The sequence below is a fragment of the Alligator mississippiensis genome, chromosome 1 (assembly GCF_030867095.1).
Source record: "Alligator mississippiensis isolate rAllMis1 chromosome 1, rAllMis1, whole genome shotgun sequence".
Lineage (NCBI taxonomy): Eukaryota > Metazoa > Chordata > Crocodylia > Alligatoridae > Alligator > Alligator mississippiensis.
The window spans coordinates 172,667,965-172,687,084 of record NC_081824.1 but is presented as its reverse complement, the minus strand read 5'-3'; the positions used below and the strand labels follow the sequence as shown (position 1 = coordinate 172,687,084).

General features: G+C 44.0%; 1 protein-coding gene across 3 annotated transcripts in view; it reads left to right on the top strand.

The window, feature by feature from the left end:
- Window positions 1–19,120, top strand: part of KIF6 (kinesin family member 6) — a 436,353-nt gene that overhangs the window by 60,855 nt on the left and 356,378 nt on the right. For all 3 annotated transcript variants that reach the window (XM_019483065.2, XM_059717038.1, XM_059717041.1), the window contains exon 5: window positions 10,861–10,970. In XM_019483065.2, the coding sequence (XP_019338610.1) occupies window positions 10,861–10,970 (110 nt within the window). The remainder of the gene's footprint in view (window positions 1–10,860; window positions 10,971–19,120) is intronic.

Below are 19,120 nucleotides of genomic sequence, written 5' to 3'. Positions count from 1 at the left end.
AGTCCCCCAGGGTAGGGGAGAGCACCACCTCCCTTGGGAGCCCATTCCAGACCTTGGCCACTCTAACTGTGTGATCCAGCTGCTAACTCGTGCTCCGAGATGTTCACTTTCATATTCTCCCTTATAGGCTCCCAACCTACTGTCTCCGAGCCTTTCCTGGTGTGATGTAATCAGTTCTTGGTCTAGTCTGGAATGCCACTCACCGCCTAGTTTGTTTCATGATGTCATAAAAGATCAGTTATTGATGAATTTAATAATTTCTCCTGATTCATGGGAGAGGGGCGAATCATCAATGAATTCAGTAGTCTCTCTTAATTCAGATGAGAGTAATTATCACTGAGATCTGTAGTCTCTTTTAATTCATGAAGGAGTAATCAATTATCAATGAATTCTGCAGTCTCTTTTAATCCCTAGAATAGCAATGAATCATTAATGGGTCCCATGGGCTCCCTTGTCTTGTAGGAGCTTAGTTAATTCTACCCCAATCCTATCAAGTCTCTATATCTTATACAAATCCCATTCATTTTCCTTTTGCTTCTCATCAATGTGTGAGGTTCCAGACTTGTACGATCATGTCAGCACTTTATCAACAGCCTGTGGTCACATGTTTAACTCATTATCTTCATGGAAACCTCACTGGCCTTTCTGCCAGTCAGGCTCCTCTTCACTCACTCCATATCCCTCACTAGTCTGCTTCTGAGCCTCCCTTGTTTCCCGGACCACTCCACTGGGTCCCTGGGATGCTGCTGGGAGATCCCAGCTCTGCATCTCTATGTGGGTTGCACAGCATTCTCAGCCTGCCATGCGTTCCACGCTCTGGAGGGTACCAAATGTGCTGGCTCTTTCTTTAGAAACTGCCAGAACTCCCACGGACCGATGAGGGCTCATTCCCTCTTCTCGTGATCACATATGCCCGGGGTTTGGCTCTTTCACCCTGGACCACACACGGACTTCTCACCTGGTTGCTTCAGTAGCCATTCAACCCCACTGGATTCTTCAGGGTAAGTTTTTTCCCCAATCCTGTCCCGACAGCATTCCTTGGCCGGAACAGGGACTGGAGTTGGTTCCCCATTGCATTGTTATTGCATGAATTATGAAATTATGAATTATGGAATTGTTTTTGTTATTGGGTCCTAGAAGCCATAGATCAAGAAGAGTAGTAAAACTAGTGTTTTATCATCTGTTTTGAGTTACCTTTTTTTGGTTTGTTTGGTTAAACCTTAGAATCATAGAATCATAGAAAATTAGGGTTGGAAGGGACTTCAGGAGGTCATCTAGTCCAACCCCCTGCTCAAAGCAGGACCATTCTCAACTATATTGTCCCAGTCAAGGCTTTGTCTAGCTGAGTCTTAAAAACCTCTAAGGATGGAGATTCCACAACCTCTCTGGGTAGCCTGTTCTAGTGTTTTACTACCCTCCTAGTGAGGAAGTTTTTTTTTAATATCTAACCTAAACTTCCCTTGTATCATTAACCTTATAACCTTCATAAAATACATATTGTATTCTGATTTCTCCGGATAGAACCCTTTGAAAGTCTTTCAAAAATGTTTTGGTTATTTAATTAACAGGATTTATTTTACTAGGTGTTATTAATCAATGCCAGTTACTTGCTTATAGGCATGTATGATAGAAACATAATACTAATATACATAAAAATATTATGCCTGGAAGTTTTAAATTTCAGTATCTCAACTTTTTTTGTTGTTCTAAAGCAAAGATATCCCTACCACAGTAACCTTTTTGGTTTACTTTTACTTTAAATATGTATTCAATACAAATATGTAAGAGGCTGATTCACTGTCTGAGCTGGGGCATTAGAGTAGGCAGATGTTAAGCAAGTTTCTCTCCATAACTGCACATGTATACCACATGAACAAGTAAAATTATAAATAGTACAAGAAGAGATAAAAGGTTTTCCCCACTAATACATTCTTTTCAACATGCATTTGTCCATCTGTTACTTATTTAACATTTTAATGGTATCTATAGATCTTCTTTAAAAAGGTATCTAGACCTAAAAAACTGGTTAACAATAATCTAGAAGAGACTTTCAGAAGTAGTAAATTCTACTCTAAAGGATCAAGTTTTGTAGATTATTCACATGTGGAACTTCAGTTGAAGCCCCAGTGGAAGTCCCTTGTGTGAAGCAGCTAAAGGTTTGGCTTGTCAGCAGGAACAAAGTGACCACTGTGACAGAACACCCCTTTGGGTGTCTGTCCCTTTAAGGGCTGGAGCAGGGAGCTGACAGGTGGCTGATGAGAGTAGCTATTTTAGAGAGCGGCCATTTTGGGAGAGCTCTGTTACAAGAGCAGAGCAGTTGGTGTTCAGCTGCTTGGGGAGTAACGTCGCTCGGCAGAGCTCCTGCTCCAGGAATATCTTGGAGGTAAGAGTGAGGCTGTTGGGAAGGGGGAGGCCTCATTGGTTCTGGGCATGACCTAAAACTGCACCCTGATGGAATAGGGAGGCCTGGTGGGCTTGCCCATGGCAGGGCAGGACCACCTAAACGCCAGGACCGAGAACCTACCCAGTGTAAGGTGGATTGGGTACCTAAACCCCTGCCTCCAACTTTGGGTGGGTTACTAGGAGGACTAAAGGGGGCCAGGCATGCAGAGTAGCTGTATCTGAGCCCTATGTGGTGCTAGACCCTGGAGCGGGGGCCAGGTACATTGAATGAGCAGCACCTGAGTCCTACGGGTGTAAGACCCTGACCCTGGGAGAGGATGGAGTGAAGGTCAGGCACACTTAAGGAAGAGAAGCACCTGAACCTGTTGGGGTGGAAGACCCCAGGCTCCAGAGAGTAGGGGGTGCAGTTATGGCCCGAGAGAAGGGTGTAGTGATCCAGTGAGGGGCCAGTGATGAAGCAGTCCCATAGTTGAGCAATCAGTCCCATTCAGGTGAGGGTCATGGGAAAGGCCCAAAAGGCCGCACCAGGACTAATCGAGGGGTAGAGAGAAAAGCCTGAGGAACAATTTGAGTAGGGCGGAGTGAGTGTGGCCTAGATAGGCATCATACAAGAGACCAGGTGAGAGCCAGGGCAGGTGCAAGAGGCCCCGGTGAGAGGGGGTTGGTGTGTGTGTGGCCTGGGAAGGCAGCGTGGGAGAGAGACAACTGTGTGTCAAGTTGGACCCAGCTTTGAACTGGAGATGCAACGCGCTGTGAGACATCAGCGAAGCATGGGACACTTATAGGGATGGTAGGAACGTGTACTTATCACCCATGGTCATGTGAGCGCATTAAGGGCAGCCTCCAGCCTATTTGACATCACAGTCAGTTATCAACAAGGCATGCCAGGTGAACAAGGCAGGCAGTTTGCCCAGAGACAAGGGCGGGGCCATACTAGTACCAGGCCTGGAAGGTGCTCTTGTCACATTCACGTTAAATAATTAGCATATTTATACAACTTCTCCGTCTCTTCTTTCCCCTGGTGTTTGGAGACTGTCTCTGATTCACCCACACCTACTGTACTTCTTTTTCAATCCCATATTTGTTGTTCCAGTTTTGAGCTTTTCCTGAGATGCCACCACTAATAATAATTCTCAGACAAGCTACATTAGGATTGTTTGAGGATACATACCGGCTAGTTAAACTAAAATATTTTACAGCAGTGCCTTAATTATCCCCCAATAAAGTATGAATCAAATTTAGAATTAAGATTGAGTTTGCTAGCTGTGTTAGACTCGGGCAGAAGGCAAGGCAGAATGGCACTGTACCATAGTGTCAGTTCATAGGATCTGATGAAGTAGTCTGTTACCTGTGAAAGCTTATGCCTCTCTGAACCAGTTAGTCTCTGAGGGCATTTATACATGTGCTCCAGGAGTGGGAGAAGGGGGGCGCTTTAATTAGAGTTGCTCTCAGAGATGCTTAAAAATTAGAGGTGATCTCAGATCCACTCTTAGAGCCACTCTCGGAGCTGCTTAAAAATGGCAGTGGGGGTGCTTTAACTAAAGCTTATCAAATGAGCTTTAGTTAAAGTGCCCCCACCGCCATTTTTAAGTGTGGGGATGGTAATACATGAGACGCTGGAGTCTGCTGGAGCATGGTATTATTCTGAGGTGCTACCATGCCTTGCCTTCTATGTAGAATTAAAGTTGAACTAAAAAGGCGAAAGATTTATGCGATCTGAAGAGAAGCTGGAGTAAAGTTGAACTAAAAAGAAATCCAGACATATAAATTTATTTAAGTGTATTTACGACACTGAAACTGCCTTAACTCTGTCCCATGTGATGAAAGAAATGATGTAATAACTTTAAAATCAGTTTAATTTGTGATCACAAAAACTAAAATGCCTTAATAATATCCCTATGATTTTTGTATGGTATCCCTCTAGAGCAAAGATAAAGATGTTTGGATACCTTATCTGTTCATTTCTTTCCTTCCCATATTTGGATTTCTTTCAAATTTAACCTTGACCATATTTCTGGGGTTTATAATGGTTGGCTTAGGTTTAATTCCAGTGTCCCAGTAATATATTTTATTGTGTACTATTGATGATGATATGCTTATTGTTGAATTACCTTGCCCCACTAGGCACTGTAAGAACGTACAACAAAAAGACAACCTATACCTGCACCCTCAGAAGATATACTCTATAAATGATATGCCATGTCCCCTTTAAATACACTTTAACATAACATTGTCCAAGAATTTCTATTTGTTAAATTAAAAATTTCATATATAATGCTTTGCAGTTTTTAAAGTATTGACCTTAAGTTTTTTTTATATTTAATTTTTATGACCAGTTTTCATCACTGTGTTTAGCTGTATATGCCACTGTCAAGCAATATGATATATCTACAGCGTATTGACCAGTTAAGTTGAGTTAACAGCTGCTTTATATTTATATACACGTTTCTTCTTGTCTCCCCCCCTCCCTGTATTCTTGGACATGCCTACACACGTACTCCCCACTTTCCTCTTATCCTCACATTTTCCTGCACCTGAGGATAGTTCTTGAGGAATTCTCTATAAAAGAGTATTATTCATCTTCTGCTGAAAAAAAAAAAGGATTGCTTTTTTGTTTTGTTTTGGTTGTTTGCTTTTAAGCATAATGGGTCATTAATCCTAGAAAAAATATTTAAATCCAGCACATGCACAAGATTAGAGTGAGTTAAAACAATATGGGAAGGTTGAATTTTCTTTGTTAACATGCTTTTAAGATCATTCAGGACAAAGAGCAATGTCATGTGTTTAATTTCTTAAATGACCTTTTCCTGTGACGAATTCTACAAGAATTATCAGTGGGCGTGAATAATTGTGAGGCTAGCAAGACTGGAGGAATATGTTTGGGGGCATATGACAGAGTCCACTTGCCCTAAGATCTTTGCAGAGCTGGTCCCAGAGGCTGAGCAGGGAGATCGCTGATATGAGAGGCCTGTGAGCATGAGAACAAAGAGTAGATAGCAGTTTAGTAGTTGGCAGCCCCCAACTACACCACTCATTGGCTAACCAGTTTGGTGTGACCAGATCTATCAGAGCTGCCATTTATGATGTATGTGTTCACCCTACATCTGAGGATCTCCAATTCCCAGACAGTCCTTGTTGACTTCACCTGTATAGTATTCCCCGTTTGCAATTGATGGAACTTGTAACTTGATCCTTTGCCCTTTCAAGTAGGTAAGCAGAAAGACTAGGGGTATTTCTTAATAGTACTGTATGGCCTTGTGCATCACCATGTGATGGTCACACGTCATGTTGTTGGATAGCCTGGCAAGATGAACGCTACTAGGTAGGGTCTTTGCTAGTTCCAGCCTTGCCTCTCTGATAATTACTAGCCCCCTTTCCAGCACTGAAAGTAATGGAGTGACCGTCACAGCAGCAGGACACTGACTACCATTGTCCCCTTGCTTTACCTGTGGCACTTTAGGTAGTTACGCTTTGTGGTCGTGTGTCAAGGTACACCCCTGTAAGGTTGACTGTGTAGTTTTATTAATAGGTTAGGCAAGGGTTTGTATAGGATGATTTGGATAGAAATGATTCTGCCTCAGGCAGGGGGTTGGACTAGTTGACCTCCAGGCGTCTGTGCCAGCCCTGGGTTTCTATGATTCTGTGATTCCCAAACCAATTTTCAGCAACCCGGCCTACCCACTCTTCCTTGTACTTATGATGAAGTCATACACAGGACACCTGAACTCCAAGAGTGAGCTGTCGTGAAGATGGTTAAATGGGCCATCAGGCATCAAAGGGCCAGGTGTTGATCCCTCAGTGTTTGGCTAGATGCATTTAATTATTACCTTGTGAAGATGGTGTAGCTAGCAGTGGCCTGGACAACATCTATGAGATGAGGGGCAAGTTGCTGAGGGAGAGGCAGCTGAGTAGCTATGTCAGCTGTGTGAATAACTGGGGCTGATGTCCTTGGAAAGCCACAACTGTCAGGTAGTATCATAAGGGAGGTCTTGGTTCTAACACCAATTGTATGGCAACCATGCCCCAGACAAATGCGGGGATAGCTGGGTACCAATTACAGATGGAAATAAATGGAAAGGTGATGCAAGCAGAAAACTTCTGGTTACGTTTTTATTGGTGTGAGAAAAGGGTGGGGATTAATCCACCTGAGAGGAGGATACATATGGGAGGGGAGGGGCATTATATTACGAGTCCTTTGGGGTGGGTTCTATGCTGGTATTACTCCTTAGAGAGGGACAGGAGTTCTCACACATCCCTATGTTGAGTGGGGGTTTTTTTGGCTAGCTCTAGACAGTTAGAGGTCAGCATCTGGTATCCCTAAATTGTCTTTAAATCTCTCTGATTCTAGAGGCAGCCTACATACCTAACCCTGTTTCTTTGATCCTACCAGTTAGAATAAGACAGCTTAGACATGCTGAAACCTAAGCTGGAGGTACCTAATGGATACAATCTAGGTTGGGGCGGGCAGTTATTTTGGGCGGAGGGCCGCTTACCAAGTTTTGGCAAGCCTTCAAGGGCCACATGGGTAGCCCCGCCCCTTGACAGGGACCCCACCCCCGATCACCATCCTGAGATCAGAAGTCCCACCACCTAACACCTGACCTTTGCCACCAGAAGCCCCTCCCCTTGCCCCCTGGAATTACTCCTTTCAGCAAGGGATTTTGCCATCTCTGAACCAGAAAAATACCAAATTATATTCTGAAGATCAAAAATGTATTACAACATTCATTAATTTCTTTTAAAAAATATTTTTGTTATTTAAAAAAATATTTTTGGAATCAGGAATTAGATCCCAGTTGTACCTTGCTTGCTGGTGCAGGGGGAGCACCAGCAAAATGAAACCAGTCAGCTGATTGTCAACTGGGGCTGGGAACCAAACTGATCCCCTGCCCCAGCTGACAAATGGCTTGGAGCATGGGGAGCTCAGCACTGGTTTGAGACAGCCTGGTGCTGGGCTCCCTATGCACTGGGAGTTGTATGAACCCTGTCTGCTGCTGCTATGGACAGCACATGTTGTGTTAGAGCTCCTCTTACATGGGGAGACCAGCACCAGCAGCCCAATGCCTGGTTCCCCATGCAACATGAATGCACTGGTTTATTTTTAAAAATTGCATTTAAAATCCTAAGATGTATTATACAAATATGCTTGTTGTTATTACTTCACTATGCTTTTGGTGAATTGTAACTTCCCTTTTGCTTTATAAGGTATAGTCAGAATAGAGTGAAGTGTCTTTGAAAGAAGAGTATTTTTGGTGGATGGGATGGTGGAAATGAAACAGCTTCTATTATTATATATAATTGCACAAAGCTCCTTTTGAGACATAGAGCCATGCAAATAAATGTTTAGCAGTGCCTGGCTTTTTTCATTTAAAAAGATACATTGGTAACACAGTTAGTTCTAGGCAGGCAATTAAATAAAATATGTGGACTTTCTAGACAGGCATACAGTACATTTTATAGTTAGGGACCTACTTAATTTATGATTTTGTGGAAACCGCAAAATGCACAATTGTCTGTGAAATCAATTTTAAAAACTTATTAAAATAAAATGTTGGCTCTCCAGTGGGAGCTGGAATTCCTTGCTGCCTTGCAGCCTGCCTAGGAAGGGAGGGCCCCAGTTGGTGATGGCATCGGGTGGCACGAAGGGCACCCAGCAGCCAAGGTGGTGGCCACCCCCTTGTCCCTCCTTGGCCCTGGAGTCTCTCTACCAATCAGTGGCGAGAGGCTGGACCATATGAAAGGCAGCCAAAGCCAAGATGGCAGCTGCCTCATTGTCCTTTCTTCCCCTCAGGGTCTCTCTGGCAGTCAGTGGCAAGGGGTGGTGCCTCTGGGAAATGCCCATGAAATCAGCTCTTCATGCTGTGACCAAGATGTGAAAATTCCTTTGTCTGGCCACAAATTAAGTAGGTCCCTATTTATAGTGGAGGATTTCACTAGCAATGAGAAATTCACTTCTTCCTACACAAAACTTGTGTAAATGTTCAAGGTTTGTCCATTGAAAAGGAAATGCCACGTGATTATAGCCAGGCAGATAAGAAGAGCAGTTCTGTGTGCTGCATAAGTGGTTGCTGCACCTATACAAAATCTGTGTGTTGGTTTTGGCCATTGAATTTATATATAAACCTAGGTCTGTGATCCTACAGCCAGCAGATATCCAGTTACCATCCAGGGTGCAGAGAAAGCATAGATGCTCCTTTTGTGATGGTAACTGTTTCATCCATATTTTCTTAGGATCTAATAGTGGGGGTTAGCTGATTATGCTTTTGTTGCAAAAAAGAGCTACAAGCATACTGGGCTATATATTAACAGGATTTGTCACTAGCAAATCAAGTGAAATGATTCTACTGCTCAGTGATTGGCTGCAGGGGGACCCCGGGGTGTCCCTTCAGACCTAGGAGGCACTAGTCGCTGAGCCAGGAGGTGGGGGGGGAGGGGCACCCCTATGCATTCCCTGGTGGACCCAGAAGTGGACCGGATGTGCTTCTGGTCCACTTCCGGGTCTGCTGCCGAGCACACTGGGGACCCCACCGTGCTCCTGTGGCATGCTCCATCTGCCTCAGCATTCATAAGCCACCTACTATCTTGAGCTATATAGAAGAAACATTTAAAGCTGTGTCTATGTCCGAATCATCAAATCTTTCTGAATCTCTTCAAATCAATTTGGAGGGTTCCGATTCGATTCAGAGAGATTAATAGGTCTCCTGATTTGATTCAGATTCAGAGATTCGGCCACCGAATCGGGCCAAATCTCTGCCGAATTGAATCAGTGACCAAAGCTTTGCACAGCCCTACTGAAAGCCTTACTAAAGTTAAGGAATATCATATCCACTGCATTCCCCCTATCAAAGCCCATCACCTTGTTATAGAAAGAAATTGGGTTGGTCAACCATGACTTGCTCTCAACAAACCCATATTGGCTGTTTCTGATCCATCTCCAGGTATTTGATCATACATTCTGTAATCTTACCAGGTATCAAGGATAGACTTGACTGGTCTTTAATTTCCTCAGTCCTCCTTTTTCCTTTTTTAAAGATGGGAACTATAGTTGTCCTTTTCCCTTTATATGGAGGTTGCCTTACCTTCTCTAAGATAATAGCTAATGGCTCTGCAATTGGCTTATTCAATTCCAGGTGTACTCCAGGTGAATCTCATTTGACCCTGCTGATTTGAAAACATTCAGCTTGACTAAGTAATCTCTAACTTATTTTTTCCCTACTCTGAGCTGGTTATCTTCTCTTCTCTCTTTGCTGCTAAAGGTGCTCACTATCTGCTAGCTGACCTTATTTGTAAGGACTGAAGTGAAAAAAGCCATTCATTACTTCAGCCTTCCCCCATATAATCAATTATTAGATTGCCCTCCTCATTTAGTGCAGTGTAGCAAACTTATATAGAGGAGTCATACCAGTGATGTAAGATGGATCTATTCCTGCACACCTGTAACTTAAATTGGACCAGTCAGCTCAGGTTCAAGGAAGCACAACTGGCTACAACTAAGAGTTAGGAGAATCGCAGTCCAATACATCTCCTTGTCCTGTTCAGAAATTTCCTCTACAATTTCCACAGTTTCGTGATACAGATTTTTTTTCTCATTTACCACAGTATGTCTTTCAAAACAGGGAATATTTCATATTCCACGAAATACTAATCTGTCACAATCAATTAAAATGTCATATTAGATAATGTTATTCAGTAAAAAAATAAACAGCTCTTTTCTCAAAATAGCCTTATAAAATAAAGTTAGCAGATTTGAGTAGGAAACTCTCACTACAGGCATGATGTGGTTGCTCTTACAGTTGCTTTATCCAATGAAATAAATTCATTCACTCACATTTTGTAAACTGTAGCTCAGTATTTTGAGTTTTACTTTGTTTGGTTTTGACTTCTGGGGAGGAGAGAATCCTGTCTGCAGGAACCAGTTGGGTTATGTTACATTCTGAAAGTATAGAATACAGAAGGGCTACAGAGGATAGTTGACAGCATACGTCATGGTTATATATTTTGATAAAGAACATGGAAAACAATGTGTCACTGGAGTTTCTAAATGAAGTAAATCTTTATGTTGTTATTTAAGGATAGTCTTTTTATCCATAATATGAGGGTTTACCTCTTTGGTAACATGGGTCTTTGTCATAGAAGTGAAAAATAGTACGTTACACAATTCTGCAACCAAGCAGCCACATTCTAAGTGTATACAGATTATGGCACCAATAAAAAAAAATAATAGACTAAACTTGCTTCTAATGATGGACGTAGGTCCCTTTTTTTTTTTAAAGCCTTCATGCATATGGTAACAGACGAACTTAAAAGTGTCACGAATTGAAAATGTAAAACATATCCAGAAAAAGAATGAGAAACAGGGTGACGAGGCAACATGGAAGCTATAGTGATAAATTTGTCCATCTGCCCTGAGACTTGGCTTGCTATTTATAGCTCTTTTTTATTTCCTTTCCTATTCAGGACAGCAGCAAAGTGTACACAACCCATGTTTCCTACTTGGAAATCTACAATGAGTGTGGTTATGATCTTTTGGACCCAAGACATGAAGCCTCCAGATTGGAGGACTTACCGTGAGTAACAAAACTTCAAAGAATCATTGGGGACAAAAAAGTAATCACTTTCAGATGCCCTATTGCCCTGTTTTCCTTTGAAATTGTATGGTACTGACCTTAGCTTTATTGGACTCAAATAGTTTTTTTTTTTAATTTTCTTTAACACTTTGAAAAGTTTTCATTGTTGTATGTGTGGTCATTACAAATAGTGGAGGCATTATTGAAGGCGGGGTCTACAAGACTAATATTAAGGGGAAGAAGTCCAGTAGGGTCATTGTAAGAAAGGGATATGAAGTAGTTGCAATTCTTTCTTGTCACAGACTTTTACTGTTTGCTTTATGTGCATATGTGGAGGAGACAACAGATGAAACAGAACATTATTGCTTCTAAGCTAGTAAAAATAAAATTCCTGCTTTTTCAGTTGGTGCCTTTTCCTTCATGGGTAATTGCGTTTCAAGTTCAGAACCTTGTGAAACAATAGGAGATGGAAAGGCCAAGAGGGAATTCAAAAACACAGAATAATCTTTTTCAGGATAGATAATGATCAAAGCAGAATTCCACTGATGAAATACCAATACACTATTAACATTTGCATGATCTGAGTAAGTAAGGGATTATGTATGCTTATGGAAAGACCCTGTATTCAGCAGTTTAGCAAATCCCTTTCTATAAGATCTGAAGACAAAGCATGTTAATTTATGCCAAGATTAAAGAGTATATAGAATTAGTATCTTCTGGGATACTGGGATGTATTTAACAGGAGTGTCATAAACAAGTTATGGCAAATGATTTTTCCATTCTATTCAAGAGTAGTGAAGCCTCAGCTGAACTAGCATGTTCAGATTTTGCACCACTGCAAAAAAAAGTTGGACAAATTAAAAAGATTCCAGAAGGAAACAAAAAAATATTGTAGGTCTAGAAAATACAGCATATAAAGAAAGATCTGAAGAACTAGCCTAGAGAAGAGAAAACTGAGAGGAATTTGATAAGGGCCCTCAAATATACAAAGGCTTTTTTTTTAACAAGATGGCAGTCATTTGTGTTTTCACAGTTGTTCCCATAGGGGACAGGAGAGTAGTAACATACGTGTTAATCACAGCACAGATATAACATGTAGGAGGGACCATAGAGAGGGAGGAAATTCTAGGAAAAAATGTTCTCAAGTATAATAGAAAATATGCATTAAAAGAGGAAATTCAGCATTTAAAAATGATAGGTATCAAATTTGAGAATGATCACATCAAATGATACACACCAATTAATTCCTGTGTTAGCCCTTACTCTGGGGTTTAAGTGACAGTCTCTCCATTTGGGCAAATATAATCAATCAATGAAAGTAAAAACAAGAGATGAAGAAAAATATCATGATGGAATAGAAAGCAACAAAACTAGATAAGATGATAAAATATGCAAATTGTTTTGAAAGTATCATCATTAAATGCTTAAGAAGGTGAACAATTTTGTAAAATGGGATTGACTTTAGAAGCCATATACTAATCATGACATTATGCTGCTTATCAATTCAACACAATGAATTACCACAGCATGATGACGTACAAAACTATTCAGTTAAACATAAGAAATATACACCTTGGAAAGTACACATTTGACTCACTGGTAGTAGTTGAAAAACTAAATGTGAAGGCAGAATTCAATGAATATGAATAAAGTAATAGAGTAATCTTTGGTGATAGTAAGACAAATTCACTCTGATATAAATTGGTATAAAAACACAAAGTAGCATTCAGCTATATCTGGACAATTTATTCTCATGAAAGCAAAACTAGAGCCAACAAAAGGAAATATGTCTTTGGTAAGAGGATGAAAAAATTATTATTGAATGGAAACAAATATCTTATAAAAAGGAAGGTAGGGAGAAACATGGTTTCTACAATTTAACATGGCACTAATTACTTGCCTGCTTATTACTTGATAGGTGAACTGCTAACTGATTCTGAATATACTGATACTAGGAGAGTGTTTGTGGGATAGATGTATGGAGCCAGTGACAATCCTAAGGTAACAGTGCAGAGTAGCATCTGAAGTAGCATCAACAAGCAGGCTGTACTACTCCAACCCTCCCAACCTACCCACTGGTTTCAGACATTTTCCCATTCCCAGTTCCTAATCTTCCACCCACTACCATGTAGGTCAGCCCCATAAAATTTGGTTCTTCAGAAATCAATAATTTTAACTTCTGGACATTGGATAGAAGATAATTTAGCAGAATATTATTTTCCTAATTCTGTTACAGAAAAAGGCGGCAAGACTTGCATGGCTACAAAAACATTTCCAGCCTTTCTTGCCTAGTAGAACTACATTAAAATGTCAGCTATTTCTCTATGAGTTGTGTTCAAATATATAGTTTGCTGTCTCTGAAAATTGCCTTTTTTGCTGGTAATGTAAACATTTATGCAAACAGAAAAAATAAATTCCCCCACAGACCCACATATACATGATTAGAGCTGGATTTTGAAGCCAGAAGTCCAGGCAAATGTTCTTCTGAAGGTGAGATCCTTTCCATCCAGCTGTATTTTATGGTTTACAGAATTTTCAGTCTAGTATTGAGTAATCATTTAATTGGAGTCTGTTAATCAAAAGAGTATTTTCTACATATGGCCACAATTATTGAGTAGAAAAATAATTACTGGCAACCATAAGCATGTATTTGCTATGTATGCATTTGCGGTACATTAAAATATAATTAAGTGAAAATAGAGAATATTTGTTTTTGAGGATGTGTGGCCATTCTTTTTCCATCTTTTAAAGCCACTGGCATATCTCTAGAAATAGAAAAAATCTGAATTTTCTTCAGGGTAAATAGAAGCTACTCCAGTGTACAAGCATTTACAAAGAGTGGGTAAGAAATGGTTTAAGTTATATGGTTTAGTTTGAGCAACCTAAAGTGTAGATCAGTCTGTAGAGCTGTGTGCAGGCATTCGCTGTGGAGGTGTGCAGGCAGCCTACTCTGGCAATGGCCTGCAGATCGGGGGCTGTTGTGCACACATCCTAGCATGCCCTGTGGGCTCCCTGGACTGCTGGACATTGCCGAGCACAACTGAGCATCTGGGCCAGCCCTGATTGGCTGGGCACCATGAAGAACCATGCCCCACCTCTCCAAGGGAGCTCCTCCTCACAGTGACCCCTTCCTCCTGCCCTGCCCTGCCCTGCCCTGCCCTGCCCTGCCCTGCCCTGCCCTGCCCAAAGGCTTCTGGAGTGAGTGCTCTCTCTTGTTAATTGCTGTCACAGGGCACTAAGGTGCGCCTGCTCCTTAAGGGCAGAAACTGCCTAGAGAGAGGGCGCTAGGAGCCAGGCAGAACCCTGGGCGCACATAAACCCCAGGGCTGGGGCTAGAGGGTTAGTTCTCTGTCAGCAGCTAACGGGGAAGGAGCTCTCATAAAGGAAGCTACTTGGAGGTGTTTGACTGCATGTTCTGCTGCTGGTAGGGACTATAGGAGTTCATAAGTGCTGGTGGGGTGGAGGCCCATTAGACTGAGAGAGAAGCGTGCCTTCTTAAAAGGGACAGAGTGTGGACCCTATGTTATTGTGTGTTGTAGCCCAGGGGCTTGTGTTTTCTGTTGTTATTTAAACCAGTGGACCAGGCTGAGGCTATTGGGGAGGAGGAGGCCTCATTGGGTCACACTACTGTGTGGAGAGCCCAGCGCCTGAGAGGGCGCAGCGACAGGGCTGTGGAGACCCCAGCGCCAGAGGGTGCAATGACAGGAGGCTGAGCTAGATGGAGGCATCATAAAAAGGGACAACATTTAATTGCCACCTGCAAGGCATGGGGCGTGGTAAAGGGGAGGTTTTGGAGCCATGCATCTAGCCCATAAGGCTTGGGGGTATCGTAAGGCACCTCTTGAGTGTGGGACCCAATAAGGGGTCCAGCAACCCACAGGGTTTAGAAGAGCCTGTCAGGGCTGTGACAGAACAGCAGCTCGAATCAGGAAGATGTGGCAGGCGAGATTAGTAGGTGACCATAGGCTGGACCCGGCACGGTCACGGTGCCCTAGGGACATCACGGCCATCTCTGGGGAGGCCGTATCATGACAATTGCATATGTGTTAGTCTCTCTGCTTGTATCCTGCTATGGAACCCTGCCACATGTGCCCAAGACCAGGGAACCAGGAACCTTGGTGCGTTCTTGTCATTCTGCAAGACATTTGCTGGAGGCTGTCAGACATTTCACATGCCCATCTGGAGATGGCTTAGCAGATGATCACAGTGGCGCATGCCTTCATGCCCACAACCCAGGAGCCAGGTAACCTATGTGGGGCCACTTACCTCACCCTGTGGCCACCAAACTTCTTGGACTTAGCTGAGGACTTTCATGTGGATGATAAAGACAAGGCTATCCTGGACACCATGTCCTCTGGGCTACTCTGGCACTACCTCCAAACTGTTGACTGTTGTTCTGGGCCTGCAGTACCAGCGGCAGCTGGTGGAAGCTGATCATCCTGGGCACTTGGGACAATGAGCAGTAGCTGGGGAACTTCCAGATGCGCTGGGCCATCTTCTTGTACATCATTGCCCAGATGGCCCCTGTAGCAGGACCTGGTCCCAAAGGACAGCCATGATACCCCCCATCCAAGCCAAGAGCTAAGAGATTCATGCCTCACTCTGGCACCTCAGAGTTCCCTCCCATTTTTACCTCACCTGCCATGCCTTGATGGAACTTTCATAGTATTTAGAGAGGCTGCCCCAGGGTCCCAGAGAAAGTCTCAGTTCACCTTGCCAGCTAGTATTTCCCCTACCTGGCTAGCCCCAGTCTTGCCTCTCAAGCATCAAGCTGTGGCCCCCTATCACTATCAGTGTCTCAGGACACCAGTTGCCTTATGGTGTAACCGCCGGACCTCAAACATCCTACCTCGGGCCTCCTTGCTCCGAGGGTTTGCTGATATCTGGCTTGCCGTCGCCGGTAGCCTTCAGGGAGGTCTTTCCGCGCGCTGCAGCCTGCCCCTTTCTCGCCTGCCACGACTTTGATCTCTCAGTGGGTGGGGCTTCGTGTAGTGCGATTACCCTCTTCAGCTACCTGCGCCGTAGGTGTCTTCTGTGAGGCTCCTCCTCCCCTACACCTTGCCCTTACCCTGCCCGGCGGACCTTGGGTATTTCTGTTGGTGCTTGCGTACTCCCTCAGGCACGCCACTAATGAGCTTACTCTTCGCTCAATCTCCCTATTGATGCCTCAGCCCCTTCTGACCCGGGGTAACACAAAAGAAACAAAACCTCTTTCAAACTTAACTACGGCTCACTGCGCCTCATGTGAGGCATGACTCTGCTGCTGTTAAACCCCCTGGTGGGGTCCGTAGCCCCGTCGCCCCTCTGCGTGTCAACGGGGTCGCCGCTCGTAACTTGGTATGCTAGCCCTCTCTTCCCGTGCCAGCTACTCGCCACTCTTTGTCCCGTGTCCCCTGGAGCAACCCTCTCTCCAGGTCTTCCCTGGTTTGTAGCCCTCTCTCTGGGTTTATCCTGGCTTGCAGCCCTCTCTCCAGGTCTATCCTGGCTTGTAGCCCTCTCTCCGGGTCCTCCCTGGACCACCGCCTTCCTTCCGGGTCTTCCCCGGACTGCAGCCCTCTCTCTGGGTCTTCTTCAGGCTGCTGGCCCCTCCGCGTTGCCAAGGCTCTTACCCAGCTCTTCCCCGGCTCGCCCACCGCAGCTGTGTCGTCCTCCGGCATCGGTTCGTCCCCGGGCTCTTTTACTCCTCCGCTATGCACGCCGGCGGTCGGCTCCGGCATTCCACGCCTCCAGCTGACTCCACTGACCCGGCTTTCTCCCGGCAGCCACATGCACGCCCTGCTCCTCGCCGTGGTCAGCTCTTTTATCGCCGCTGGCCGGTGATTAGCGATGACGTCACCCGCCGTCCGCAGGTGACTTGAGGCGTCGACCTGGCCATGTGTGGGCTTCTCCGGCTGTCCCTGCTCCTCCTCGCATCCTGCGGTGAGTAATTTATTTTTTCCCTTTTCTTTTCCCTCCGCTCTGCCCTCTGTCTCTGGGGCTCCCTCCATGAGCTCAGGGGTTTCCTTAGTCTCTCTCCACCTGTGACATATGGGCTATATTTATGGGCTCTAAGTGATACTTAGAGTTCATCCACTGGGTGCTCTGGTCTGTTTGTCTACCAATCCACTCAGCTTGCCAGGCCTTTGGCATGGCTCTCACTTCTCACTGGGGCCCCTGGCCCTAGTCTAGCTTTTGTCCATCTTGGGCATCAGCCCCCTACGCCAGACTTTAGCCCTCCTGGCCTTGGCCTAGCACCACCAGGCTTTTGGGCCCCTGACCTCACCATTGCTGCTGTAGCTCTACCCCAGCCCTCAGCCCTCTGGGTCCCTGACCCTGGGCTGGGATGTTTTCTCTGCGCTACCCCTCAGCCTCCTGATTCCGTGACCCCAGGCTAGGCTGCCTGTCCTAGGGTGCTCCACCAGGCACCTCTCCATGACCTTTGTCCTCCTCTGTTGCCACAACCTGGTCTTCCGGTTGTCTGAAACCTAATCTCAAGATAAATACCAGCAAATTGTTGCACAACTAAAATTCACTCCACTCTGGGTCACTGCCTGACGGCCAGCCATATGTTTCCCCTCGTCTTTCGCCTTCCAGCTTTTTTGGGTAGCTTGGGTGCCTGCAGCCATCTCCCCAGGAGGTCCTCTCCCTGCAGCACTCAGGACCAGACTCACTGCTTGGTCTCAGGCACTGGATTTATGTGCACCAAAACCGCATGCCTTCCTGTCATGTGGTTTCACAGCCACACACATGGGTTCCAATTTGGCTTGAAGGCCAGACCTTCTGTCTTCTGCTACAGCTGCACCCTTTACAGCCCCTGACATCAAACACTAGGACAATGGCATCGCCCGACCCCTGAGTCTAGAGTGGCAGGTCACCATCACCATCTGGAAGCTTGCCACCCCTGACATCCTTCACTCCATCGCCAACCACTTTGGTGTGGACAAGTCCACAGCTAGAGCAGCCATCCAGGAGGTATGCCTGGTAATCCAGAATGTGCTGGCAAACTGATTCATCTGCTTTGTGAACCTGTAGGAGAGCATCGTGTGGAGGCCATCAATGGCACCCACATTCTCATCCTCTGCCTGCTTCAAAGTGCTCAGAAATTCATTAACTGCAAGGGATTCTTCATAATCAGTAAGGTATCATTGACCACTAGTGGGTGGATCGATGCTGGGGTCTGGTTTGTGGAGCCTGCAGCTGAAGGCTAGGCTGGAGAGAGGAGTTAAGCATCCTTGGTCATGAGAAAGCCCTGGGGAAAGAATTTGCTCAGTGCTGGAGCAGCTGAGTGTGGGCCAAGTGTCAGAGTGTCTCCCTGCAGGGGAGGAGGGGAAGAGAAAACTGCAGTACATGATGGGGTATCAGAGCACAGCAGACTAACTTGAATCAATAGGGGAACCGTGCAGATATTCAATAGGCCAGTCTACCCTCCCCCCCCCCGTTTTGATGTGATTTGATTTAGAAATCTCAATAAACCCAAATTTTATCTTTATTTCTGAGAGCTTTGGTTGTGCAAGGATTGTAGAAATAGGCTTATGATTTTTAATTTTGTTTTCATATAAATTGGTGATATTATATACAAGACAAAGTTGATACTGCAATTATAATACAAGCACATTATATACATCTTATTTCACCTTGTATTCTTTTTCATTAAGTTAAACCTGACAGGTAATTTTTATGGATAAGCCATTACAAATTAATTTGGAACACAGTTTGTCCAGATGCAATCATTTAATTTTTATTTTTAAAAAACTGACATTGGAAATCCTTTTAGAGTCATAAATGCATAAAAAATATTAAGTACTCACTTAAATGAAGAGGTGTACAACTGCAAGTTGTTTTTAAACGCAATAATTGTCAAACATTTAAACTGAAGTTGGAAGACTGCCTGATTCTGTACTTTCATCTCTTGTTTTTATAAAAGATGGTCAAGCTGAAGAGCTTCTGAACATGCTTATCAGTTCTATGATTCCAGTATGACACCTTCTGCAACAGTACAATTTATCTGAAGTTTATATAGTTCTTATGATATCAGAAAGAGCCAATTTTATTTTATGCATTTATTAGATTGTATATGCTGTCCTTCCCAAGAAAAGCTCTGGGTGGCTTACAGTAAAAGAACAAAATAACTTATAAAAACAAGTAAAATATTAAGAAAATATGAAACCAAA